General features: G+C 43.6%; 2 protein-coding genes across 6 annotated transcripts in view; one reads left to right on the plus strand and one right to left on the minus strand.

Moving 5' to 3' along the window:
* SMG6 (SMG6 nonsense mediated mRNA decay factor) overlaps positions 1-16525 on the minus strand; it is a 260985-nt gene extending 244460 nt beyond the window's left edge. The window contains exons 1-6 of one of the 3 annotated variants that reach the window (XM_056558716.1): positions 16394-16525; positions 8051-9713; positions 3003-3192; positions 1922-2032; positions 1732-1838; positions 1567-1645 (exon numbers count right to left, since the gene is read on the minus strand). In XM_056558716.1, the coding sequence (XP_056414691.1) occupies positions 1567-1645; positions 1732-1838; positions 1922-2032; positions 3003-3192; positions 8051-9713; positions 16394-16478 (2235 nt within the window). In that variant the 5' untranslated portion in view covers positions 16479-16525. Of the gene's footprint in view, positions 1-1566; positions 1646-1731; positions 1839-1921; positions 2033-3002; positions 3193-8050; positions 9714-16389 lie in introns of all 3 variants that reach the window. The other 2 variants (XM_056558717.1, XM_056558718.1) reach the window with 2 other exon arrangements.
* Positions 1-27958, plus strand: part of SRR (serine racemase) — a 104100-nt gene that overhangs the window by 54158 nt on the left and 21984 nt on the right. For 2 of the 3 annotated variants that reach the window (XM_056558726.1, XM_056558724.1), the window contains 4 exons: positions 19081-19252; positions 21008-21122; positions 21424-21527; positions 24092-24211. In XM_056558726.1, coding sequence (XP_056414701.1) covers positions 19081-19252; positions 21008-21122; positions 21424-21527; positions 24092-24211 — 511 coding nt within the window. Of the gene's footprint in view, positions 1-16591; positions 16731-19080; positions 19253-21007; positions 21123-21423; positions 21528-24091; positions 24212-27958 lie in introns of those variants that run through there. The other variant, XM_056558725.1, reaches the window with a different exon arrangement.

Consider the following 27958-nt stretch of genomic DNA (forward strand, 5'->3'; position numbering starts at 1 on the left):
AAGGACGCAGGACGTAAATGTACGTCCTGGTGAGGTGGTACTTAACGCACCAGGACGTACATTTACGTCCTAAGCATAACCGCGGGCATGGGAGCGATGCCCGTGTCATGCGCGGCTGATCCCGGCTGCTGATAGCAGCCAGGGACCCGCCGGCAATGGCCGACGCCCGCGATCTCGCGGGCGTCCGCCATTAACCCCTCAGGTGCCGGGATCAATACAGATCCCGGCATCTGCGGCAGTTCGCGATTTAAATGAACGATCGGATCGCCCGCAGCGCTGCTGCGGGGATCCGATCATTCATAACGCCGCACGGAGGTCCCCTCTCCTTCCTCCGTGCGGCTCCCGGCATCTCCTGCTCTGGTCTGTGATCGAGCAGACCAGAGCAGGAGATGACCGATAATACTGATCTGTTCTATGTCCTATACATAGAACAGATCAGTATTAGCAATCATGGTATTGCTATGAATAGTCCCCTATGGGGACTATTCAAGTGTAAAAAAAAAATTTTTAAAAATGTAAAAGTAAAAGTAAAAAAAAAATCCCCTCCCCCAATAAAAAAGTAAAACGTCAGTTTTTTCCTATTTTACCCCCAAAAAGCGTAAAAAACATTTTTTATAGACATATTTGGTATCGCCGCGTGCGTAAATGTCCGAACTATTAAAATAAAATGTTAATGATCCCGTACGGTGAACGGCGTGAACGAAAAAAAATTAAAAAAAGTCCAAAATTCCTACTATTTTAATACATTTTATTAAAAAAAAAATTATAAAAAATATATTTAAAGTTTTTTATATGCAAATGTGGTATCAAAAAAAAGTACAGATCATGGCGCAAAAAATGAGCCCCCATACCGCCACTTATACTGAAAAATAAAAAAGTTAGAGGTCATCAAAATAAAGGGATTATAAACGTACTAATTTGGTTAAAAAGTTTGTGATTTTTTTTAAGCGCAACAATAATATAAAAGTATATAATAATGGGTATCATTTTAATCGTATTGACCCTCAGAATAAAGAACACATGTCATTTTTACCATAAATTGTATGGCGTGAAAACAAAACCTTCCAAAATTAGCAAAATTGCGTTTTTCGTTTTAATTTCCCCACAAAAATAGTGTTTTTTGGTTGCGCCATACATTTTCTGATATAATGAGTTATTTCATTACAAAGGACAACTGGTCCCGCAAAAAACAAGCCCTCATAATAGTCTGTGGATGAAAATATAAAAGAGTTATGATTTTTAGAAGGCGAGGAGGAAAAAATGAAAACGTAAAAATTAAATAGTCCTTAAGGCCAAAATGGGCTGAGTCCTTAAGGGGTTAAGGGGTTAAAGCACACACAAGGCGATAGTTACACATATCATTGTCATAAGTGTCTCCTTACTGTAGCTGCACTTTAAAAGGTTTTAAAAGTTTTTTATGTGGTTTTCCGTACGTGAACTCTTTCAGTGCCCACTCTTGTTGAACCTTTCATGACAGGTGCCCTTTGAATGCACTCTTGCCTGTTGGTTTTAAGAGCTTGTATTCCCTGTAAGTCTTGGGTAAAAGTCGACTTCCTGCCTACTTACCGTGTATATAGCCAAGAGGGCTAGCTGATTGTAAGGTCTACCATTCTTGGGTGCAATGTGCTGGGCCTTTAGGTACCAGCTGCAAAGACAACAATGAACCATAATTAAAGAAAACATTTTTATATATTTTTTTTTATCCTAAATTCATTCGTGTGATATTATTACCTGCGAGCTTTCCCATAGTTACAGGTATCAGCTGCTTGCTCTCTGTAGCGGGCAATGTCCCCCTGGCATATCATAGAGCGTTGGGCACTGATTATAGCAAACTTTACCTAGTACAACAAGCGAAACAGTAAAAATCTATTCAAAGTGTGATAACACAATAATCAGCCACATGAGGGCATACATAACTCACAGTTTTACGTAGTGGCTTGCTGCGAATAGCCATTCCATCCATGTAGTCCTCAAGCTTGAACTGATATGTTGCCTGCAGCTTCTGAAGCAAACTTTCAAAAAAGAGTGTTCCCTAGAAGCAAAGCATAGTAAGTATACTATAAAGAAAATGCAAGAAATGCAGAAAATATAAAAAGTATAAGGTCAACTGTAAAATTTTTTATATATATATATATATATATATATATATATATATATATATATATATATATATATATATATAATGTGTGTGTATGTATATAAATTTATTAGGAGTATATACAGTGGTCCCTCAACATACGATGATAATCCGTTCCAAATGGACCATCGTTTGTTGAAACCATCGCATGTTGAGGGATCAGTGCAATGTAAAGTATAGGACAGTGATCTACAACCTGCGGACCTACAGATGTTGCAAAACTACAACACCCAGCATGCCCGGACAGCCAACGGCTGTCCGGGCATGCTGGGAGTTGTAGTTTTGCAACATCTGGAGGTCCGCAGGTTGTAGACCACTGGTATTGGAGGTTATACTCACGTGTCCCCGCCACTCCGGACCGTCACCGCTGCCCAGGATGTCGCCTTTCATCACTGTCGCCGCGTCCCCAGGGTGTCCCCGACGCTCCGGCAAGGCCTCTGCTTCCCCGGCATCCTCGCTCTCCGTCGCTACCATCACGTCGCTACGCACGCCGCTCCAATTGGATGACAGGACGGCGTCTGCAGCGACGTGATGACGACGATGGAGAGCGCTGACTATGCAGGGGATCCCGAAGAGGACGCACCGGAGCCCCGAGGACAGGTAAGTGATCGTCAGCGGACCATACGGGGCACCGTAAACGGCTATCCAGTGGCAGCTGAAGCAGTCTGCGCTGCCGGATAACCGTTTATGCGATGGCCCCGACATACAAAAGCATCGTATGTTGATGCTGCCTTCAACATGCGATGGCCTCTGAGAGGCCATCGTATGTTGAAATGATCGTATGTCGGGGCCATCGTAGGTCAGGGGGTTACTGTATATACGCACAATGTATAAAGTGAGTAAATAAAACGTCATGAATGTTCACCTCATCTAAAACCTGGAGCAGCTGTCTGCGGATGGCTTCACTTTCACCCAATGACTCTTTTAAGAAATGGCGAAACTTCTCAATAACTTGGTAAAATCCATTCTTCCACAGCAACTGGTCCACGTTGTGTTGGTCACAGAATTCAATGTCAGTCATGAGGCAGTGCTCATAGAGTTGGAGTAATTCTGACCTGCAAAGTAGCGAGAGTTAATACAGTGAAGTAGTTTATTGAAAATACGTCACACATTTATCATCTGTTTCAGACACTTTTTGTTTGCCTTAATAAGAAGGGAGCATGGCTTGCAGGAAAGGGGGTATTGGGTGCCAGGAAATGGGCTTGAATAGAACATCCTGCCGTAAAATTGTGGCACAAATTTACAGTGTAAAGTCAACTAAAGTGGACTGATGTTTAACTACATTCTAAAAATGCTCCAGATCTATCAAACAGCCTAAGCCACTGGGATTTCTTTAGAAAAAAAAAAAAACTGGTGCATTGTTATATTGAGTGGCATAAGTTTATAATGACTATAATATAATACATAAATCATAACAAGAAAGTCCTGTGTTGACCGATTGTACAATTGAAAAAGTTTAATAAAAAACTATTTGAAAAAAAAAAAAAAAAATAACAATACATAAGACAATATAAGACAGCATCGAAAAATTTGCCCCAAGTTTTTCTGGCCATACACTTCTCATGAGCCTAAAACACTAAATATTAGGGCACGGACGCATGCTGCAAAATGTTTTTTGGATTTAAAGATCAATGTAGGATAAAGGTCAAAAGGATTTAAAGGGGTACTCCGCTGTTAGATATCTTATCCCCAATCCTTTGGATAGGGGATAAGATGTCTGATCACGGGGTGGAGCCCGCCGCTGGGGACCCCTGCAATCTCCCTGCAGCAACCAGTACCTCAGCAGCCCGGAACTAAGCTTTCTCCGAGGCTGATGATGGGAGGGGTGCAGGGGACAGCGCATTGTGACGCCAGGGCCCGCCCTCCTCGTGATGTCACGCCTGCCCCCTCAATACATGTCTATGGCAAGGGGCCTCACGTCCCTTCCATAGACTTGCATTGAGGGGGACGGATGTGACATCACGAGGGGGTGGGGCCATGACGTCACATTGCCCTGTCCCCTGCACCGCTCCCATCATCAGCCTCGGAGAAAACTTAGCTTCAGGCTGCTGAGGTACCAGGCTGCTGCAGGGGGGATCGTGGGGGTCCCCAACGGCAGGCCCCACCCCGTGATCAGACATCTTATCTACTATCCTTTGGATAAGGGATAAGATATCTAACAGCAGAGTACCCCTTTAAATGTCAAATGTGTTTATTAATTTTCACAGCTGCAGGTTTTACTGTGGATCTGCAGCATATCTTAGCAAAATCCACAACAGCCATCCACTAAAGCCTATGAGAATGTGGAATACATCTGCACACAACTATTAACGAGTTGCAGATTTAAAATCTATTCTGCAGGTCTATTAGCACTGACATTGTACATCATTTTTTCACAGCAGCTGGTTGTGTCAAACTAACATGTAATCTTGATACTGTAGGTCGGCACCATTAAAACCCTACCCAATTTGTATGGTTTGCATCATGTTTTAGTAATTTAAACTAAAAAGTTTAGAATTTTTTTATTTTTATTGCCATTTTCTGACCACTATAACTTTTTATTTCATTTTTTTGTTTACCGGGCTCTTTGAGGGCTCATTTTTTCCGCCATGATCTGTAGTTTTTATCGGTACCATTGTGACATTTATCAGACAATTTGATTGCTTTTTACTTTATTTTTTCTAAAGTATGATGTGATTTTTAAAAAAGCAATTCTGGTATTTTTTAACGTTTACGCCGCTCACCGGACAAAATAAATAATGTTTTATTTTAATAACTCGGAAAATTACACACGCACGATACGAAATATGTTTATTTTTATTATGTTATTTTTTATATGGAATTTGGGAAAAGGGGGTTGATTTAAAGGGGAACTCCGGTGGAAACAAGTGGAAAACAGATGTTTTCGAATGGACTGGTGCCAGAAAGTTAAACAGATTTGTAAATAACTTCTATTTCAAAATCTTAATCCTTCCAGTACTTATCAGCTGCTGTATATTACAAAGGAAATTGTTCAGTTCTTTTCAGTCTGACACCTCAGTCCATGTCAGGAACTGTCCAGATTGAAAGCATATGCCCATAGAAAACCTCTTCTGCTCTGGACAGTTCCTGACAGACAGAGGTGTCAGTAGAGAGCACTGTGGTGAGACTGAAAAGAACTGAACAATTTCTTTTGTAATATACAGTAGCTGATAAGTACTGGAAGGATTAAGATTTTGAACCAGTTGATTTAAAAAAAAAAAAATTCCACCGGCGTTCCCCTTTAAACTTAATATGTAAGGGGTTAATGGGTGTTATTTAAACTTTTATTCAACTTTTTTTTTTTTTTTTTTTTTTTTCCAATTACACTTGATTAGTCACCTTAGGGGACTTAAGAGGAATCATTTGATTCCTCATACGGATCAATGTAGTTCCACAGAACTGCATTGATCTGTGTGCTCTGCACTCGATTGATAAAGCCTGGCCGGAGGAAGCACGATCACCGTGCGAAACGGAGCTTGGTCGCCATCCTGTGTCCCCCCACTACCCTCTTCCCATGTAACATATTTGTGAGTATGAAATAAAAGAAGATTTCATTCAGCTGGTTGCGATGAGTTGCTGATTTTTTCTTGCTCTTTTGAAACGTCTTCTTGCACTATTGTTAATCGGAGCACCACCTCCAGCATTCCTAGTCCAACTCTGCCATTTCATCATTGTTCTATAATCTGAAAGGGAAGCAGTGCCGTGCTGGCTATCTACGAACTGTGTACAAATCCTTGGTAGTTAACAGGTTAAGCAGTAAAATAACAGAAAAGCATTAAAACATGGGTATTGCTTGTATCATGATGACCAACATAATAAAGAGAACATACATTTTTTATTGTAAAGTCCACTGCGTAAAAGTGAAACTGCCCAAATGTTGCAAACAATGCGGTTTTCTATTCAATTTCCCACCACATATATTTTTGGGTTGGGTCGTACATTTTAAAAGGGTACTATGTTACTTAAAAACGTATCCCCTATTTAGAGGATAGAGTATAGGTGTCTGATCGGAGGGGGGCTGACCGATGGGACGTCCTCATCCTGCCCGGCACCCTGGTTCTCTCTATGCACAGAGCAGCCACTGCTTTGTACAATGAGCTTTGTCGACCACAGTGAGGAGTGGTGGTCAACATGCCCCCTCCATACATCTCTATAGGAGAGTGCTGTATCTCCGGCTCTCCCATAGAGATGCATGTGGGGGCCGTGTTGGCCACCGCTCTGTGCATAGGGAAAGCGCTATCATATACGAGTCCTGATGTAAAATGAGGACTCTTTCTAGAGATGGCCATCCCAAGAAACTAATTGGGGAAGATGTGCCATGGTAACAGAGGTGACCAAGAAACCAATGGTCTCTGGCTAGGCTCCAGAGATAGTGTGTGCAGATGGGAGAAACTTTCAGAAGGTCTGCCATGACTGCCGCACTCCACCAATCTTGGCTTTATGGCAGAGTGGACAGAAAATAGCTTCTCCACGAGAGCTGCCTGGAATTAGCAAAAATCCACCTAAAGGACTGTCAGACTGAGGAACAAGAAAGATTCTCTGGTCTGGTGAAACCAAAATTAAACTTTCTAGTCTCAATCCTAAGTGTCATGTATGGAGGAAACTAAGCACTGCCCATCACTTGCCCAATACCATCCTCACAAAGAAGCACAGTGGTGGTAGCTGTGTCTGTGTGTGTTTATATACACATATACACACACCTTGGCAAAACATTAAACTTTCTATTATACTTAACATTTTTTTATCTCTTTATAGAAACCATCAGGGCTGGAGTAGCCATCAGGCACACCAGCCCTCTTAATGACACGCTTATAGTTAAATTCGGTGCACGGCTGTTTGACAAAGCAAAGAGTCATTGGCTTCTCTGCCTAAATCACCACACTCTTGTGGCCACCTGCATTATGGAGACAGCCACAAGAGGCTGAGCGTCTTTACCTATGCACTCCGGTGCATGAGTGACGCTATTATGTGTCGGAGAATGGCGAAGAGAGGAGAAAAGGGCACGCTGTGAACTACGCGGAAGCCAGGTAAGTAAATGTTTTGTTTTTTTCTTTCAAAAGAGGCTGCCGCTACTACTACTACTACTACTACTACTACTACCACCACCACCTTTAGGTGACTGCCACTACTACTACCACCACCACCACCACCACCACCACCTATAGGGGGCTGCCACTACTACTACTGTATGGTGATAACATTTCTTTCTTGTATACTGGCATTATTGGTAATATTGGTCTCAGTATACAGGATCTGGTCAGTAATAGTGTTATAGTAATATGTATGGTGATAATAATTTCTCCTTATATACTGGTGACTATATGATTTATATCCAACTATGAATGACATTTGCCCCTACAATTTGTGGCTCCACCTTCACATAGCCACACCCATGATCAAATTGAGCTGCTTAGTCTAGAATATCCGGGACTATTTTCGGTCCCAGTTGTGCCCTGGAAATCATTGTGCCCATACCATTGTGCCCTGCTGCAGCATCATCTATGTCCCAGCTGAAGCAAAGGCTGGAACAAAGTCTAGTAAGTGAGGGTGCAAATAGCACTGCTCTGTGCTCACTCCTGTCTTGTCTGCCAGAAAACAGAGAGGAGGGGGTGTTACAGAACAGCCTGCAGTGATCAGATGAAGAGACCCAGCACTACACAGCACAGCAGACTCAGGGAGGAAGTGAATGCATGGTGAGTGAGGGAGGGTTCAGTGCTTGCCTTGGACATGCCCCTTCCTGAGCACTGGAGCCAAATACAAAAGCTAGACACATAGACATGTAAAGAGTCTGCAAGACTTAGAGAGTAACAGATATAAAGCACGATATTTTTTTTCTGTGATATATGTACTCTTTAGGTTTAGTTTTCCTTTAAATTCAACTATTTTAAAAGAATGTAGAAAATATTTCCTTACCTAAGCATAGCCATTTTACTCAGGCCTTCTGTGCTGAGTGAATCCCTGGAGAGAAGATTACTGAGCTGGAGCTCTTGGTTGTCAGCCATTCTCAGGAGTTGGCTCAGCTCTTGCTGTTGTATTGTTCGCACTTGTTGCTCAATTTCCTCTGGCATTACTGGACTTCCAGAATATGAACCAGTACCATACTGTGCAGACTGAGCTGGATATCCAGGATAATATCCACCAGGATACATGCCATTGCTGGGACTTAAAGAATAAGGCATGGAATATCCAGCATATGGATAGGGTGGACGAGCAAAGTAATACGGGTTATCAGAATTCTGAAATTTGTAGTAGGAGGCTTGAGGGATAGACTGGTTGCTATCACTCTGTGATGTAGGTGTGGACTCATCATCAGTATCTAGAAAGTGAAGTTGGGGGCTCTGGTTCTTCAAAGCAGGCTTTTGCTCAGGGTTATTGGGATCCCAGAGGCGACGATTACCTCCACCACGGCCTCTGCCACGGACATATTTGCTGCAGGCAGTAGATGCTGGCTTTGTGCTGTTTGGTTCTAATGTCCCAGTAGCATTGGATATATCAGTGTTAGCTGGAAGAATAATGATCCCTCTGCCTCTGCCTCTTGGCTCACTTGATCTCTCCCTTAATTCTTGCTTCTCTAGGCCACTGCTGCACTTGTTACTGGGTCTATCACTTCGTTTCCGGGTCCTCTCTTCATCAATGACTGGTTTACAGGAAGGTTCTCGGTTGTAGAACCCTTCATGGTTATCTTTGCTGCTTGATCTCTTGGCACTATCCATATTTTCGGGGCAGCTCTTTTCACTGGAGCTCTGTCTTTTCTTCCATTGATTTCTGCTCTGGAGTGATTCATCCAGCCATTCGTTATAATCCTCTTCATAAGAATCAGTTGAAGAAAGAGAGACCTGATTTTTGGTGCGCACCTTTTCTTTACGCTCTCCAGCTGACTTCCCTTTGTCTTGACGCCTCCGGTTGCCCTCTGCAAAGAGGGCTTCTTCACTGCTGTTGTTGCTTCCTCCAGAACTGGTACTGCAGTTTCGCGTGCGGGTCCTTCGCTTGTCAGAGTGGGAATAACGTTTGGTCGACCCAATCTTTCTCTCTTCCTTTCCAGGCTTCAGTGAGAACACTTCTTCTCCAGCCTTTGTGATTCTCTCTGCCTCTGATCTCTTCAACTTTTCAACCTTGTTTCCATTTTCCAAAGGAATCTTATGATTTGTGACAGACTTTTCAAGATTTTCCTCATGTTCGAGTTTTATATTTTCAGTTTTTCGCACAATTTCATCTTCTATAATTTCACTCAAAGATTCTTTTACAGAAATGTGCTGTCTCCTTCCTGGTTGGTAAATTTGTCGGTCAGGTTTTTTGGTTCTTTTTGAGATTTTTCGTTCTTTGATTTCGGCATTCAATGCGAGATCTTCATCTTGGATCTGATCCCCACACAAGACAACTGGGCTTATCCCATTCACCAAAGGTTCACAGTCTTTGACTTTGTCATTTTGATATTCTTCGCTGTAATTGCCACCATTGCCGGATGCCTCTAATTTGGGTTTATTTCTTAATCTGGTCAACCCAGGCTTATATATTTCAATGTCTGGTCGTCTATTATCTTTTCTCTGTCTTGGCTCCTTCATCTCCTTAATGGTTTCTAAAAATCAGAGGATATAAAAATCACATGACAATGAAATACACAACCATTTCTTGATCTTGTCCTTTATTGATTTAGGTTATGCGACTACCTAAAACATCCCTGATGTAGAGATGAGCGAACTTACAGTAAATTCGATTCGTCACAAGCTTCTCGGCTCGGCAGTTGATGGCTTATCCTGCATAAATTAGTTCAGCTTTCAGGTGCTCCCGTGGGCTGGAAAAGGTGGATACAGTCCTAGGAGACTCTTTCTTAGGACTGTATCCACCTTTTCCAGCCCACCGGAGCACCTGAAAGCTGAACTCATTAATGCAGGATAAGACATCAACTCCCGAGCCGAGAAGTTCGTGACGAATCAAATTTACTATAAGTTCGCTCATCTCTACCCTGATGCAGAACACAAAAAAAAAAATAAATAAAAAAAATACCCGTTCAATGTGATGGTCCCCACCAGCTACTCCCAACCCCATCAGCCTCGACTAACATCTTTTTCCTAACAAACACATAGGAAGAAATTCATCCCACAAGGACACTGGGGTGGGAAACAGCGGCGGGGACTTCCTTCCAGTCCAGTCCACCCCCAGGACTACTTAATTAGTATATAGAGGCTTTTAAAACTGATTTCTCTATAACGCCCCTGTGTGATCTCAGGTTCCCTTTAAGGCCTCACACGAACACAACCTGAATGGTAGCGCATGGAGAGCATTCAGTAGCCCAATAAAGGGATACAAAGTCTCCATGTGCTGCACTTTTCCAAAAGGGGGAAAAAAACATATGTGAAACAATTTGCGACAAAAATGCCAGTACTGCAGGGTATTGCAGATTGCATAGACGTGAGGGGGAGAGAAGTTCACATGAAGACCATTTCACACCTGTCAGAGGTGATTTCTTAAACAGACCTGAAAATCTCTCCTCCTCACGTCTTTCTCATGTGAACAAGCTTTTAACAAACTATATAAAAAAAATGTAAGAAACTTCTGAAGTATGGGTGACTGCTCTTCCATTTTTTTGCAAATTTTTTCCCCAAAAATTTTAGAATTTGTATACAGTTTTTACACTAAATTCTTCTTTTCCAGCTCCATCACTAGTTTTCAGTTGTCCTTGAGCAAATGGACGAAGCCTAGTCTGTTGTGTCTCCAATCCCTACACACAGACAAGAGGGTCCTGTTCTCTTACATCTCTATAGCCCACCCTTAGAAGTAGCAGCAGCATGGAGAACATTATAGGGCAGTAATGAACAATGTAAGGTATGAGCCCAGCACTGGGGTGAGATCACTAAAAGCACCTGTAGTGTCTCTGCAGTCTGTCTGCTTCAGTAATTCTCTAACCACTCACCCAGTCCCCTTCTCCAGAGACTTCTATAGACAGTATGCAATGCTTCTATATTAAAAGGGGTACTCTGCTGAAAACATCTTGTCCCCTATCCAAACAATAGGGTATAAGATGTTAGACCGCAGGGGTCCTGCCGCTGGGGACCCACGTGATCTCCACTGTGGCACCTCTTTCATTAAGTGCAAAGAGCGAACTCTGCTCCGTGCCCGATGACTGGTGATGCCAGCCACCATTAGGGATGTAAGAAAAAATCGATTCTCGCGATAATCGCGATTTTTCATTTGCCGATACAGAATCGATTCAAAATATTTTTGAATCGATTCTTTTAGGGATGTGGAATTTTTAATAAAACGCACTTTTCTTACCTGCCAACGAGCCCGCGGAGCTCCGGTACAGGTGTTCGGTCCCCGGGCTGTATTCTTCTTACTTCCTGTTAGTCCGGCGCGTCACATGGAGCTTCAGCCTATCACTGGCCGCAGCGATGTCCCGCCTCTGCTGGTGATAGGCTGAAGCTCCATGTGACGTGCCGAACTATACAGCCCGGGGACCGAACACCTGTACCGGACTGTACCGGAGCTCCGGGGGCTCGTTGGAAGGTAAGATAAAGTGTGTTTTATTTTATTTTGCAGCACCGGAGTACTAGATCGCCGCTGTCAAAGCTGACAGCGGCGTCTATTGGGATCTATGAATGCTCCCAGGTGGCCGATATATCGCGATGTATCGTCACCTAGACGGTATCGCGATATATCGCGATATATCGAATCGCCACACTGGTATCGCGATTCGAATCGAATCGCCAAATTCTTGGCGATTCACACCCCTAGCCACCATGCCCCCTCCATTCACGGCTATGGGAGGTGGCGTGAAGGCAATGTACTAGCCGTCATGCCCCCTCATATAGACATGAATGGAGGGGACATGGCGTCCTGTCACGAACGCGGAAGTTGCGAGCTTCCGTGTTCCAGCCGCTGCCGGCCCGGAGATCGCGAAGGTCCCTATCATCTAATCCCCTATCCTTTGGATAGGTGATAAGATGTACCCCATTAAGTTCATTTGCAGCTGGCCTGTTTTTATGAGTGAATGATCAGTTTATGAGGGAGGACAAACAAAAAGGGAGCCTGAGAAGAAGGAGGCATTTTTCTCTAATAAGAATTTAAAAAAAATTCTCACATTCACTTGTACTATTGATCTATTTGTTGTAAAGATGGTGAGCACTTATTAACCAATGATGAGTAAAGTAGTCAACTGGGTGGCTGGTACTACTTAGTGACTGACAGCTCACTATATATGCACACTTATACACATAACTGTCCATCACCCACATGACTACTTAGTCCAAAATGTGCAAAAATGTACATTGATAAAGTTATAGTGACTCTTTTGTCAACAAACCATATACCAATCTGCTTAGCTCTTACTGCTTGCTGCCTGCAGATTAGACTACATTTTCAGTATGAGAGGTTCCATTTAAGTTAAAGGGGTAGTCCAGTGGTGAAAAACTTATCCCCTATCCTAAGGTCGGACAACCCCGCGCAATCTTAAGTTATATAAGATAACTTATTTAAGTTATATACCACTACAGTTTTCCATTAACCATTACTATTCACTTGATTAAAACAAACACCAGAATGCTAAGGTGTACATCCAGGAGTTTCAGGCCCGCACAGCTCCAGCGTGGGAAGACACAAGCCAACCGTACAACACTTAACAGGTTCCGAGCATGAAGTTTATTAATTAGACTGACAGACCGCATTATGAGTTGTTACCCCGTACCCTTGCTGCCCTGTCGGGCAGCCTCCCTACAGTGTCCCCTGCATCTGTTCTACTGTAATGGTATATTATGCCCTATGTTATGTATATACGAATGTTGTATTTTTAAGAAAGGTTAAAATATGATCACCAGTTGTCATGTGATTGTTAACCAGGAAGTATCAGTGACCAGGTGACTTAAGGGTGACAACGGGATCCCACCAGAGTAGGGATCGACCGATATCGTTTTTTTTAGGGCCGATACCAATAATCTGTGGAGGTTAGGGCCGATAGCTGATAACTTATACCGATATTCCGTTGGCGGGCGCTTTAAATCAATGAACTGCAGCAGCTTTTGAGGTGCCATAGACCACCGCTGCCCACTTCTCTCCCCCTGCCTGTCCGGGGGTCCTCCTGAGTCCTATCAACGCCTCCGCCCCCCCACCGCCCCACCGCACCCGCCTCCCCCATCCCCGGTTTTATAATTACCTGTTCCCTGGGTCCACTCTACATCTGGCTCCGGTGGCGTCCTCCTGAGCTGTCACTGTGCGCACTGACGGTGACGTCACGTCACTCGTCATTGCGCACAGCGTAACGCAGGACACAGCAGGAGCCAGAAGTAGCGTGGACCCCAGCCCCCGGGAACAGGTAATTATAAAACCGGGGATGGGGGGAGGCAATGGGGCAGGGGCGGTGTGGTGGGGGGTGCGACGCAGTGCGGTGGGTCAGTGGTGGTGGTGGTGGGGGGGGGGGGTTTGGTCGCGGGGGGCGGGGAATTATCGGATTATCGGCAAGGTAATTGCCGATACCGATAATGCCCAAAATTGTGATTATCGGCCAAACCGATAATCGGTCGATCCCTACACCAGAGTCTTCCCCATAAAAGCCCTGGGAGGTGCAGTCAAGCCTAAGAGTGTGTCTGGAGTCATAGGAGGCCTCTAGTCAAGTCCTGCAGCCACAAGTCTACAAGTAAGCTAAAGTCACAGCTTAGGCTGCATTCACACCTCGTTTTTAAGTTACGGGTGCCGGATCCGGCTGGGGAAAGGGCAAACCGGGCTCTCCCGTACCCCAGCCGGAACAGCGCTGAAATCCATTTACTTTAATGAGCCGACCGGAGTCAAACGGTGACTCTGGTCGGCTCATTTTTGACCTGTATCCAGTTTTGTGACCGGACCTAAAACCGTATACAACGGTTTTAGGTCCGGTCAGGAAACCGCATACGGTACATGTTGGGAGCAGTAGTACCTGCAGTTAAGAACAGATCACAGGAGGTGTCACTCCTGTCACCCGCCGCGATTATCCTCCATCCCTGAGCGGCTTTCTCCTGCGCTCGCATCTCTGCTCTGTACTGCGGCCACTCACTCATTCATATTTTCCTCTGAGAGCGGGGATTGGCTGCAACCATCAGGCCAATCACCACTCTGGGTGGAAAATATGAATGAGTGAGGTGAATTTCTATTCACATCATTGGCCGGCCGGAGTATAGTGCAGAGATGCGAGCGCTGTATAGAGACTCCATCTCTGTTATATTATGGACGATTGCATTGGGTGTCAGGAGTGACACCCGGAGTGATCTGTCTATTAGTACAGGAACTACTATACCCATCATAGAACAGTGTGTTCCATGCTGGGAGTAGTAATACTACCTAAAAAATATTGAAAAAGAAAAAAAAAAGTGAAAAACACACTACATTTTGATTATTGTCGGCTACATTTTTTGTGCCCTGCCCGCACATTTAAATTGATCCCAGTTTAAAAATTCAAATTTCGTTAAATACATTTTTTCCCCATCACTACTGCATCCTTTTTTTTTTTTTTGGTACCCAACAAATTTTGAAAAAAAACGCCAAAGGGGCCAAAAATGCAATTATCACTCAAATGCAAAAACGCCCAAAAAAAAACGTCAGAAGCAGGAAATTGCACTGGCATTTTTTCTGGCTTTTTTTTTCCGCACACAAAAAACGCAGGAAAAAAGACAAGTGGAAACTTTGCCTAATGATTGTCAATATGGTCGCAATGTGACCACGACACATCAGTTCCACAAAATCCAACTTTGATGGTTATTCTGGTCACAAGTCACATGAGTGACTGTAACTTCTCTGCGATTTGGCCATTTATTTATTTTTACAGCCTTTAGTGGTTATCGGAACAGGGCACAACGGGGCATAACTAGGGATCGACTGATTATCGGTTTGGCCGATATTATCAGCCGATATTCACGATTTTCTAAGTTATCGGTATTGGCATCTAACCTGCCGATAATGCAGGCGCTTTAAATCAATGAACTGCAGCGCCTTTTGCGGGGCCAGAGACCGCCGCCCGCTTCTCTTCCCCCCTGCCTGTCCTGAGTCCAACCACCGCCACTGCCCATCCTCTGGCCAGAGACCGCCACCCCCATCCCCGGTTTTATAATTACCTGTTCCCGGGGTCCGCGCTACTTCTGGCTCCTGCGTCCTTGCTGTGCTCTGCGCAATGACGAGTGACGCCCTCAACGCGACATCACCGTTAGTGGCCTGGCGCACAGTGACTGCTCAGGACGCCGCCGGAGCCAGAAGTAGCGCAGACCCCAGGAACAGGTAATTATAAAACCGGGGATGGGGGAGGCAATGGGGCAGCAGCGGCGGCAGCGGTCTTTGGCCAGAGGATAGGCAAGGGGAGGCAAGCAGCGGTGGTTAGACTCAGGACCAGCAGGGGGAGAGAAGCGGGTGGCGGCGGCGGTCTCTGGCCCTGCAAAAGCTGCCGCAGGGCAGCGGCGGTGGTTGGACTCAGGACAGGCAGGGGAGAGAAGCTGGTGGTGGCGGTCTCTGGCAATCGGGCAGCGGATTAAAATGCAAGGAATATCGGTATAAGTTTTTGGCTATCGGCCTGAAAGTTCACAGGTTATCGGTATCGGCTCTAAAAAATCAATATAGGTCGATCCCTAGCAATAATGGGTCCTGATAGATCCCATTTACTATAATGGGGTCTTTCGGGCGCTGTTATTTTGTAGCGGGAGAAAAAGACACACAAGCAGTATCTTTTGTCCCATTAATCCCCCGGGCTCCCCCCAACGGTCATCACACTGCCATGTCCTAACATGTCCTAGCGTGAAAGAAGCCTTACAACAATAAAAATAAAAGTGTATCCCTTGTCTTAAAGGGTACTCCAGGACAAAAAAATAAAAAATAAATTTTCCTTACCTACAGGATAGAGGATAAATGCCTCCAGCTCTTAAAACTCCAACTCCCAGCATGCCCAGACAGCCAAGGCTGTTCAGGCATAGTAGGAACTGTAGTTTTGCAACAGCTGGAGGCACCCTTGTTGGGAAACACTGCTGTAGAGTTGTCTGGATGGGAAGCACTGGTCTATGCCAGAGCACAGTGTGTGAGCAGAGTAGAAAAGCAAAAAATAAAATAAAAAGTAATGATAAGTTTTTATTGGCTTCACTGGGTGACTGGTTCCCATCTTAACCATTAGAACAGACGCTTATACAGTACTAGGACATCCCCATGTGTTACAGAACAGGACCCTGACACAATATGGCACACACCGCATAGCATTATGGGCAATGGGCTACATACGGAGCAGACTGTTGACCCCCTCAGTCGGTCCTCACCTACCTCGGGCTACAGGGCTGTCGCTGGCTGCAACCAGCTCCCGTAATTCGGAGGCAGAAATCCTGACCCGCTCTAACGTCGCCGCCATCTTCCCAGCGACCGCCAGGAACCAAAACAAGTGAAGTGTACGGCGACGGCGAGCGCGCAGGGCCAAACTGCACACACACAGCACGCTTCAGCCGTACGGCAACAGCCGCTGACGTAGAGCCTGTCACACTGTACGGACTTTCATAAGTGAGTGAGCCAGGCGGCGGCCATAATGCTGTACGGAATGACTCAAAGGTTGCTGTAAAGTGACATGCGCAGTTGTTGCTGCCTGGGTTCACCAGAATACTCCGAGGTGAGACTATAGAAGTTTAAACAGTTTACATTCTCTTGTTTTAGGACAGTGTTTTCCAAACAGTATGGGCAAGATTTATGCAAACCTGCCCAGAGGAAAAGTTGCTGAGTTGCCCATCGCAACCAATCAGATTGCTTCTTTCATTTTTGAAAAGGCTGGTGAAAAATGAAAGAAGCGATCTGATTGGTTGCTATGGGCAACTCAGCAATTTTTCCTCTGGACAGGTTTTCATAAATCTCCCCCTATGTCTCTAGGTGTTGCAAAACTACAACTCCCAGCATGCCCGGACAGCCTTCGGCTGTCCGGGCATGCTGGGAGTTGTAGTTTTGCAACAGCTGGAGACATACTGTTTGTAAAACACTGCGTTGAGGAATCATCAGTGTTAGGGTGCATTCACACCACGTTTTTGCAATACAGTTCCCGTATACGTTTTCTGTGTGAAAACCGTATGAAACCGTATACATTGACTCTCCATTGAAAACTGTATGCCAAAAGAGGCATCAGGTTGTGTCCGTTCTGCATCCTATACGGTTTTGTCAGGTTTTTTCCCGTACCCAAAACCGTAGCCTACCACGATTTTTGGTCCGGGTAAAAAACTGTATTAAACCGTATATGTTTTTTTAAAACATGAGAGTCAATGGGAACCGTACAGAACGGTTCCATCCATTTTCACCATATGGTTTTTGACTTTGCACAGTTTTTTTTTTCTTGGAATTTCATTCAAACAAGTGAAACTTTATTCATAATGGAGTGAAAAGTTAAAAACATATGTTCTTTTCTTCTTAAAAAAAAACGTATGCAACCGGACATCATTTTTTAAACTGTATACGGTTTTTAACTGTATACGGGTTAAAATTTGTACACACGTTTTGATACAGTTTAGTCCGGTTTTGAGGAATCAGTTTTTCATCAAAAACCTGATACAGGAACTGTATTGCGAAAACGTGGTGGGAATGCACCCTTAGTCAATAAAGTATGTTCTTCTGATAAATTAATCATATTGTCTATTTCAAAGCTGAGTGACAAGGTTTTTCCAGATTCAGGTTATTGTTCTCACAGGACTGAAATGCTGCAGATTTTCCCAGTTCAATAGGGAAGTCAAAATCTGCAACAAGTCTGCAGTGTGTGAACACTAAAAATAGCAAATTGAGTAGATCTGCTCTTCAGGGCTTAGGGAAAGTTGGATGATGACCCCCTATGGGACCTAGAATGGTAGCCATTGGCATCACACAGCTTTCTCGGGTGCAGATATTCTCAATAATATCACCGATTTATGCAAATAAGAAGTTATAGATTCATGAAACCTCATTGAAGAGATCCCCTGTTGTGAGGAGTCCTGGGACATCCTCAGTGGGCGACACTCTGCCATGATCAGTCATTTCCCCATCTTTGTCTTTATGCCCATAAAGGAACCACATGCTGCAGGACTCAGAACCCAATCCCAGATCACTATAGTGTATCATGGAAAATTAAAGGGAACCTGCAGTCCAATCTGTAAGCATCATGTTATAGTACAGAAGGAGTTCAGCAGATTGATATATACAGTGGTCCCTCAACATACGATGGTAATTCGTTCCAAACGAGCCATCGTTTGTCGAATCCATCGTATGTTGAGGGATTCGTGCAATGTAAAAATAAGGTGCAGCTCACAACAGAAGGACCGAGGCAGTTAAAGCTAAAGCCGGACCCCACCGGCAACAATAATATAAAATAATGAAAACCTAAAGCTTATGCCTCTAGGACCTCACCAATGGTGCATAATGGTGTGGGCAAAGATAGATATAACAGCGTTTATTCAAAAATTGTTTTTAATTCAGATTATAAAATATAAAATGTAATATATAAATAATATTTACAGAAGCTGATAACTATTGGAAGGATTAAGATTTTTTAATAGAAGTCATTTACAAATCTGTTTAACTTTCCGCAGTCAGTTAATATATAAAAAAAAGTTTTGGCCTGGAATACCCCTTTAAGTGCAACACAAAGTTTATAGTCGACTCCTATAGACTCGCTTTCGGGAATCCCCCCCCCCCCCAAAAAAAAAACTTTTTACCATATACCCTTTAAAAACTTCCCATGAGCTTTATTTCTTCTGAATAAATAACTACCCTCATGGGGGGGGGGGGGGCAGAGTAGGAAGATTTTAACACAGTGCTCAGCCCCAAGTACTGAGTGTGTTCTGCAGGCACAATCTGTATATCACAATAGGACACACCAGTAAAGAGGAGATGAATTACCCTGTAGATAGAGACTCAGTAGTGACTTGTAATCATAGGGCTAGAGTGGGCTGACTCCATAAACAGTTTTATTGCAGGGATTTACTGTGACTTTTTATTGTCTATTCCAGGACCATGGATCCCCCATACTGCGTAACACTAAGAGACATACAAGAAGCTCAGAGACGGATCCAGGGCTTCATACACACAACTCCAGTGATGACATCTGCCAGTCTGGATGCACTTGCTGCTCGCAAACTCTTCTTTAAATGTGAATTACTGCAGAAGTCTGGCTCTTTCAAGGTGGATTTATTATTGATGACACTTCACTGTCAGTTTCACGTGCTGATTTTTGTGGCAGTTTTTCATTAGGTTTCATTAGCCAAAGTGAAAATTAGATTTAAAAGGACTTATCCCTTTCCTGCTTGCTGGATCAATGTCTGCCTGTGGCTCAAAAAACAGTATCGTAAACTGCAAGAAAATGCTTTGTGTAAACCCCTCCCTTAAAGGGGTACTCCACCCCTAGACATCTTATCTATCCAGAGGATAGGGGAGAAGATGTCTGATCGTGGGGGTCCCACCTCTGGGGACTCCCGCGATCTCCCTGATGAACCCAGTGTTCGTTTACAGCGTCCAGTGTAGCGCCCGAGGCTCGTGACATCACGGCATCCAAAACTACAACAAAATGCTGTGTGTAAAATCCCCCTTAAAGGGGTACTCCACCCCTAGACATCTTATCCCCTATCCAAAGGATAGGGGATAAGATGTTCCCATGCCCCCTCAATGCAAGTATCATGCCCCCTCCCATAGTCTATCATTAAAAGGCTACTCCGGTGAAAACCTTTTTTCTTTTAAATCAACTGGTGGTAGAAAGTTAAACATATTTGTAAATTACTTCTATTAAAAAATCTTAATCCTTCCAGTACTTATTAGCTGCTGAATGCTACAGAGGAAATTCCTTTCTTTTTGGAACACTGATGACATCACGAGCACAGTGCTCTCTGCTGACATCTCTGTCCATTTTAGCAACCATAGCAGATGTATGCTAAGGGCAGCATGGTGGCTCAGTGGTTAGCACTGCTGCCTTGCAGTGCTGGGGACTTGGATTCAAATCCCACTAGGGACAACAATAAATAAACAGTTATTATTATTATAATAATGTCAGCAGAGAGAACTGTGCTCGTGATGTCATCAGAGAGCATTCCAAAAAGAAAAGAATTTCCTCTGTAGTATTCAGCAGCTAATAAGTACAGGAAGGATTAAGATTTTTTAATAGAAGTAATTTACAAATATGTTTAACTTTCTGCCACCAGTTGATTTAAAAGAAAAAGGGTTTTCACCAGAGTACCCCTTTAATGGGGGCTATGCTGGAGTCATGTAAACAGCGTAGGTCCCAGAGCCATGTCACTGGATTGTCCATGGGGCCCTTTGCTATCATCAGCCGATAATCATAAGTCAAAATGACCTGATCAGCATTGTGCGTAAATTGATGTAAAATTTGGCATATCTGGATCTAAAACAGGTTTATTATGTGTTTTAGATGCTGTTTAGATGTGGTTTTATGTGGGAAAGGGAGAGGAAATGGCTTAGTGGGAAGCGGTGTGACAGGCTTTAGGGTTGTGTGAGGTATTACAGCTCGTATTATAACATTAAAAGAGTACTCGAGTGGAAAACAAATGTTTTCAAATCAGCTGGTGACAAAAAGTTATACAGATGTGTAAATGACTTCTATATAGTCTAAAGTCTAAAAGTGGACAGTTTATGGCTGCACCAAATTTATCAAACTGCATCAACCTCTGTAATAGATCTGCTACATTCTTAGAAGGTCTAGATTAGGTTTATTCTGTCTAAGTAGTAGACGGCATGAATAAATCCAGGCCAATATGTCCTTTTACATGCAATGTTTTTATTGCTTCTCATTGGGAATATTATGCAATATATAGCAAATAGTACTAAGCCATATTCCATATTGTGAACCGTAATGACACAACACCAATATGACACCACATTCTACAGCTACCTCCGTATTTCCCCATAATTTGCATTTGTTTGTTCCAGATTCGAGGTGCACTAAATGCAGTTAAGAGTTTACCATACGATAACTGTACTGCAGTCGTGACCCACAGCAGTGGCAACCATGGTCAGGCATTGGCATTGGCAGCACAGATGATGGGTAAATATTCAGGTGGTTAATACCATTTTCTTTTAAACCCCAGCTAAAGGCAAAAGCTGAAGTTTTATGTACCCCCTGTGGCTGTATGGACACCTCTGGGTACTACAGTTTACTGCTACACTACCTGTTTAATGGCATCTTATGTAATTGTTCCTATTATCCATATTGGGAGAATAAATTGTAAGCCATGCTGGGTATTTCCTTTACAGTGCAGCAGAATAAAAGAAAGGAAGAAACATAAAATGTGCATTCTTTAGTTCAAGTTGCTGTTTTGAGGGCAACAACTCCCTTTATCTTTCAGGCATTCCTGCACATGTGGTAGTTCCAACCACTGCTTCAAAATGTAAGAAGTCTGCAATTCTGGAGTATGGTGCTCGGATTCTGGACTGTGAACCATCAGATGAGGTAATACTGAAAGACATTCTTTGGCATCTTAATAAGTATAACTTTGGAGCCCAATGTGTCATACTGCTGCTCAGCCAGTCACTGGCCAAAGCAGGACATCACTGCAGCCGGTGATTAGCCACTGGACCCTGACGTCAATCTTGGCCCATGCGTTGTGCTGCAGCTCAGGAAGAGGGTTACAGCCAGGGATCAGGGCAGGACACTGGAGGTACACAGAGGTTTACTTTTTTTTAAATACTATAGAATGGGCATTATTCTAACCCCTCCTACCAGATAATTTCTTTAAAGGGGTATTCCGGCTATAGACATTTTATCCCCTATCCAAAGGAGGTGGTCTGCAAAGCCAAAAGCGAAAACAGCCAAAACAGAAAAGTTTAGCAATTTGTGCAACTTCTATTGACTTTAATGGGAGTTGTGTAAACGACGTAGCCCCACAAGTCATGCTGTTTACTTAGCTCCGGGAGATATGTAAACAGAGTAGCCCGTGGGACTATGCGGTTTTTGTGCAACTCCCATTAAAGTCAATAGGAGTTCCCCAAATTGCGTAACATTGGTGCTTTACACAAGTGTTTACACAAGGAACATCGAAGATTGTTGGTCCATCTAGTATGCCTGGAACTTAAAGGGATTGTCCATGATTAGAAAGAGAGCTGATTTCTTCAAAAAATTGTTATTGCAGCTCAGTTCCATTGAAGTGAATGGAGTCAAGCTGCGTTACTACAAACAACCAGACGACAGGGGTGATGTTGTTTTTGAAAGACATTAGCTCTGTTTTTCTATTGCTGGACAATCCCTATAATAGGTGGTAAGAGATGAGAGGGAAGCCTTGATTTACCTTTCATGCACAGTGTGAATCCTCTGGAGGTTAAACTTACACTTAAAGATTGCAGATACACAGTCCAGGCTCTCTGCTGTGCATAGTGCTATGTAAGCCCCACCCCCACTTCCTATGTTCCATCTTGGTTCCTCTGCTGCTATAGTCAGACTTAGGGTATGTTTACACAAAAACTTCTTAAAATCTGTCATTAAAAACTGTTTCAAAACAACCTCTGATTTCAGCACTTCTTTTGATGTGATTTTTAATGTGGCTTTTCAGACTTTTTTTTTTTCTCAAGCTCCCACTGATTTCAATGTCATCTTCCAAGCTAATCCACTCTGTAAAAGTAACGTCACTTCTTTTTTTCACCGTTGATTTTCAATGCCAATTTTTTTTTTAAGTTTTTTGGAAACCACTTGTTTTTTGAGCATTCCTCATTGACATCAAGGGGATCTGGAAACCACACTTTATTTAGGTGGGGGGCTTTTTTCCTGTGTTAACATACCCTCAGCCTAACAGGCAATGGACAGCAGTTTGGAGGAAATTGAGACACCCACTGGTCAAGACTTTAGAGCTGTTTTCTGGGGTAAGGTGTCTTTTTTTTTTGTGAAGTGATTCACAAATATGCTGGAAATCACATTGGCTATCACTTAGAGGGAAGTTTGAAGTGTCAGTGACCATTTAAGAAAGAAAAAATATGTTTCACTATCTGGGCTTAATTAGCAAAAAATATAGGTAATTAATTCTCTCTTATCAGAGGCAACTTATTTTAGATAGAAGGGTTTTTTGCATGACCTCCCCCCTATCCCCCTGCCCCTTTTGACTTTTATGGAAAATTGTTCTGGGCATTCTTTGTAACCTATGTTGAAGTCATTGTGTAGGGAGAGGGGAGCTTAGTGGTTACCAGACCATCTCCTATTCTGCATTGTTGGATTCTGTAATAACTGCCTCCATCTTTATTATAGAGGTGTTATCTGGTACTGTTGTCTGGCCTGTGATGACTGTAGAAAGTAATCTGTACAGAACAGGTAGTATCAGCTTATTAGAAGGCTCTGCGGCCAGGTAAAAGCTGCAAGATTTCAGAATCTTGCTTTTTTTCTTTTCCTAATATAACATGATTAACATAAAAAAAAATCTAAGTATAAACAATTGTCATATTCTGATGACACAATCCATTTTTTTAAATCAACTGGAGCCAGAAAATTAAACAGATTTGTAAATTACATCCATTTAAAAATCTTAACCCTTCCAGTACTTATCAGTGACTGTATGTTCCAGAGGAGATTCTTTTTCAATTTCCTTTCTGTCTGACCACAGTGCTCTCTGCTGACACCTGTGTCCATTTTAGGAACTGTTCAGAGTAGGAGCAAATCCCCATAGCAAACCTATCCTGCTCCAGACAGTTCCCGATACGGATAGAGGTGTCAATAGAGAGCACTGTGGTCAGACAGAAAGGACACCCAAAAAGAAAATAACTTCCTCTGTAGTATACAGCAGCTGTTAATTACTGGAAGGATTAAGAGTTTACCAATCTGATTATCATTCTGGCACAAGTTGATTAAAAAAAAAATAATAATTTCAGGAGAGTACCCCTTTAAGTCTATAAAAGGATCAAACATTTACAATTTGTATCTGGGATATTTGTTACCTATAAATATTCTTAGGTTTCCAAAAGCATTGCCAATGTAATACAATAAAGCATGATTTTGTCTTTATGTTTTCTTACGTATGACATGTTTTTCCCAAGTCTCGTGCAGAATTGGCAGCTCAAACAGTACAGAAAACAGGAGGTGTTCTGATCCATCCAAATCAAGACCCAGCAGTCATTGCAGGTCAAGGAACCATTGGACTTGAAGTCTTACAACAGGTATTACGTGAGGACTGTTAGGGCTCGTTCACACGGCCATCTGCCCCCGTAAATTTATGCCCGTTCTGCAATCAGTTTGATATTTTTTAAACGGGTTGCAAACGGCTGTAAAATAATCCCATTGATGTCAATGGGATTTTTTTACAATTCTTTATCACCCGTTTGCACCAGTTTCCTTCCTGTTCCGTTTTTTATTTTTTTTGACGGGGAAAAAACGTTGCATGCAGTATTTTTTTTCTCCCGTCAAAAATAACGGAATAGAAACGAATATTAAAAATTTAACATTGAAGTCTATGGCAAACGGATGACATTATATGCTCATCCATTTGCACCCAGTTTTTAATATCCATTTTTCAACCATTATTACTTCTGAGCATGCTCAGAAGGAGTCAAATCAGCAAACTCTTGCTGTGCTGTGGGATTACTACTACTCCCATCATGGAGCAGACTTGTTTCCTTGATGGGAGTAGTAGTTTCCAGGTTGCGGGAGTCTGGGGAGGCTAGATTAATGCTTGTACTACTACCCCCATCATGGAACAGAGTCTGTTCCATGTTGGGGGTAGTAGTCCAGGGGCTGAGGGATTGATCGCACTGGGACTCACGTCTGAGACCCCATGCGATCAAACGTTATTAACCATGGGAGTGGGCGGCATGGTCCGCAACCCTGCGATGTATCGTGTGTGTTTTACTTTCATTTTCAAATACCCCTGAGGGGCCATTCAGGGCTCTCTGCGGGGTTTTTAAGGTAATTTATTATGAGGATTGTATTGTTGCACTACACTGCGCTGCGTTTCCTGGCTGCCCTGATGCGCTGCAGGAGGGCAAGATCTATAGGTAGCGCAGCAATGGGCAATATACATAGCTAGCGCAATGGGGGCCAGATATATAGTACTATATGTATAATGCCCCCGCTGCGCTAGCTATGTGTAATGCCCCCCGCTGCGCTTACATATGTCCCCCCCAGCGAGCGCATACATAAATCCCTTGCAGCGCTATCTGTGAATAGTATACTATCAGCAGCACATCATGCCGCTGGCCGGGAAGGACAGCGCAATGCCGCCCGCTTCCCGGCCAGCAGATGCGCTGCTGATAGCATGTATTCACAGATAGCGCTGTGAGGGACATATGTGTATAGAAGCACTGCAGGGGGACAGATATATAGTGATATATAACTGTCCCCCTGCAGCGCTTCTATACACATATGTCCCTCAAAGCGCTATCTGTGAATACATGCTATCAGCAGCGCATCTGCTGGCCGGGAAGCGGGCGGCATTGCGCTGTCTTTCCCGGCCAGCGGCATGATGTGCTGCTGATAGTATACTATTCACAGATAGCGCTGCAAGGGATTTATGTATGCGCTCGCTGGGGGGACATATGTAAGCGCAGCTGGGGGCATTATACAACATAGCTAGCGCATCGGGGGGCATTATACATAGCTAGCGCAGCGGGGGCATTATACATATAGCGCTATATGTTTGGCCCCCACTGCGCTAGCTATGTATATTGCCCACTGCTGCACTACCTATAGATCTTGCCCTCCTGCAGCGGATAAGGGCAGCCGGGGGGGAACGTAGCGCAATGCTTACCCGGCTGCCAGTGTAGTGAAACATTACAATCCTCGCTAATGACTTTAAAAACCCAGCTGAGAGCCCTGAATGGCCCCTCGGCCATTCAGAGCTCCCAGCGGGGTATTTAAAAATGAAAGTAAAACACGCACACGATCTACATCGCAGGGTTGCGTAGCATGCCGCCCGCTCCCCTGGTTAATAACTTTTGATCATATTGGGTCTCAGAAGTGAGACCCAGTGTGATCGATCCCTCAGCCCCTGTACTACAACCCCCATCATGGAACAGACTTTGTTCCATGATGGGGGTAGTAGTACAAACACTAATCTTGCCTTCCAGCTGACTGCAGACTCATGCAGCCAGGGAACTACTACTCCCATCATGAAAAGAAGTCTGTTCCATGATGGGAGTAGTAGTAGTCCCGGCTGCAGGAGTCTGTAGACAGCTGATACTAACTGATGAAAAACTGATGCAAACGGATGCCACTAAATAGCATCCCTTTGCATCAGTTTGCACCCGTTAATAGAATGGTCTGTTTAGGAGGCAATAACAGACAAAATCTAGACGGGGGACAACAGCCGTGTGAATCTAGCCTTACATTAGTTTATATATTATTAAGATAAAATATATATTTTTAATATATATATATATAGATATAGATATAGATATATATATATATATATATATATATATATACATACTTAAAAAAAAACAGCAAAATCTGTTGGCGCTATATAAATAACCATTATTTTATTATATTTGTCCCTTCAAGTTGTTCCACAGTTACATAAATTTTCTCCATATATTTGGGCTTCACATAAAATCTGCATAATCTGTTGGCCCTATATAAATAAAGGTTATTTAGTGGTGGTTAGCCTGTATAGGCTAATCTAATTTATGGGAGGAGTCTGGAGGCGTATTTATACTCACTCCCAGGGGCAGGGGAAGATCCGACTGCTCCGGTTCTCTCTGGTTCCTGGACGACTCTGCATTTCCGGTCAGCTGATTCGCCTCTTCCGGCGGCGGTCAGGTAGGAGCGCAGTCTATCTGCGCCATGGTTTCCTTTTCTCACTCCCCTCACCCCGTAGGTGGCCGGCTGGGGCCGGGACTCTCAGCACCACCACGGACCTCGTTACTACACGGGGGAGGAGAGGATGTCAGAGCCGGCAGCTCGGTTAGCAGACGGGAGCGTCCCGCACAAAGTCTGTTGCTTGGCAACCACAAGCTCGGCCGCACGACACACAGGGCCCCACGTGGCACAATTTGGTTGTGTAACTCATTGAGGAGCATCCAGCAGGGTCACCCAGGGGTCCAAATTTGTGTGTGTGTGGGGGGGGGGGGGGGGGGAGGGGTTCAGTGAGGTTAGATGGTTGCAGAGGCAGCATTATTATCAGAGGGCATGCTGCCACTGCTTATCTTGGGGCACCCTCTTGTCATCCGGGGGATTCTCTGTAACTAGAGGGGTCATGGCAGCCAGTTATTAAAGAAGTATCCATATATTCACTATTATTTTGCTTTGGATCAGGTTGTAAGTTATATATATGGTTGCTGGTATGTACATTCTTCCCTCTCTTTCTCCTGCAGGTCCTTATCTCCTCCCTTTACGTCTGGGGGTCATTTTTCTTACCTACAATTCCATCCATTATGTATGTATTTGTTCAAGTATATGCTTCAGGTTATGTTTGCTTGAGGTTACGTTTGCTTTATTTTTCCATGTTATATCAATTTGGTGTCCACTACCTTCATGTCATTTCAGCGGGAATTACGTAGTACTTATTACCCATTATCCTTTGCCATACTACTTCATCTTGTCAGTTGAGTACGTATTTATTTTATTCAGGGGATTTTTGGTTCAGGTTCATTACGCTTTGTGATTTATGGTTTTCCTCAGACAGATTATCTTCTGGTTCCATCTCGCTACATTCCGTTCTGAATCAGGTATTTTCTGGGAGCTTATAGGATGATTGTGGTTCACCTCGTGTTGGGTTTAGTTCTTCAGGGTGATTCCTCATTTCCATATATCACCCCGGTGGTGTCAAATTCTTCTACCGTTTTCTGAGAGGTTGGTTTGCCGGGTCAAACCTCGATGCCTCATGTTATTTGGGTAGTTTATACTAAGGCTAGTGGGTGGGACTAGGGGGAGGAGCCAGTAGAGGTGGGTTGCCCTCGTCAATCCTCGTG

The sequence above is a fragment of the Hyla sarda genome, chromosome 2, assembly GCF_029499605.1.
Source record: "Hyla sarda isolate aHylSar1 chromosome 2, aHylSar1.hap1, whole genome shotgun sequence".
Lineage (NCBI taxonomy): Eukaryota > Metazoa > Chordata > Amphibia > Anura > Hylidae > Hyla > Hyla sarda.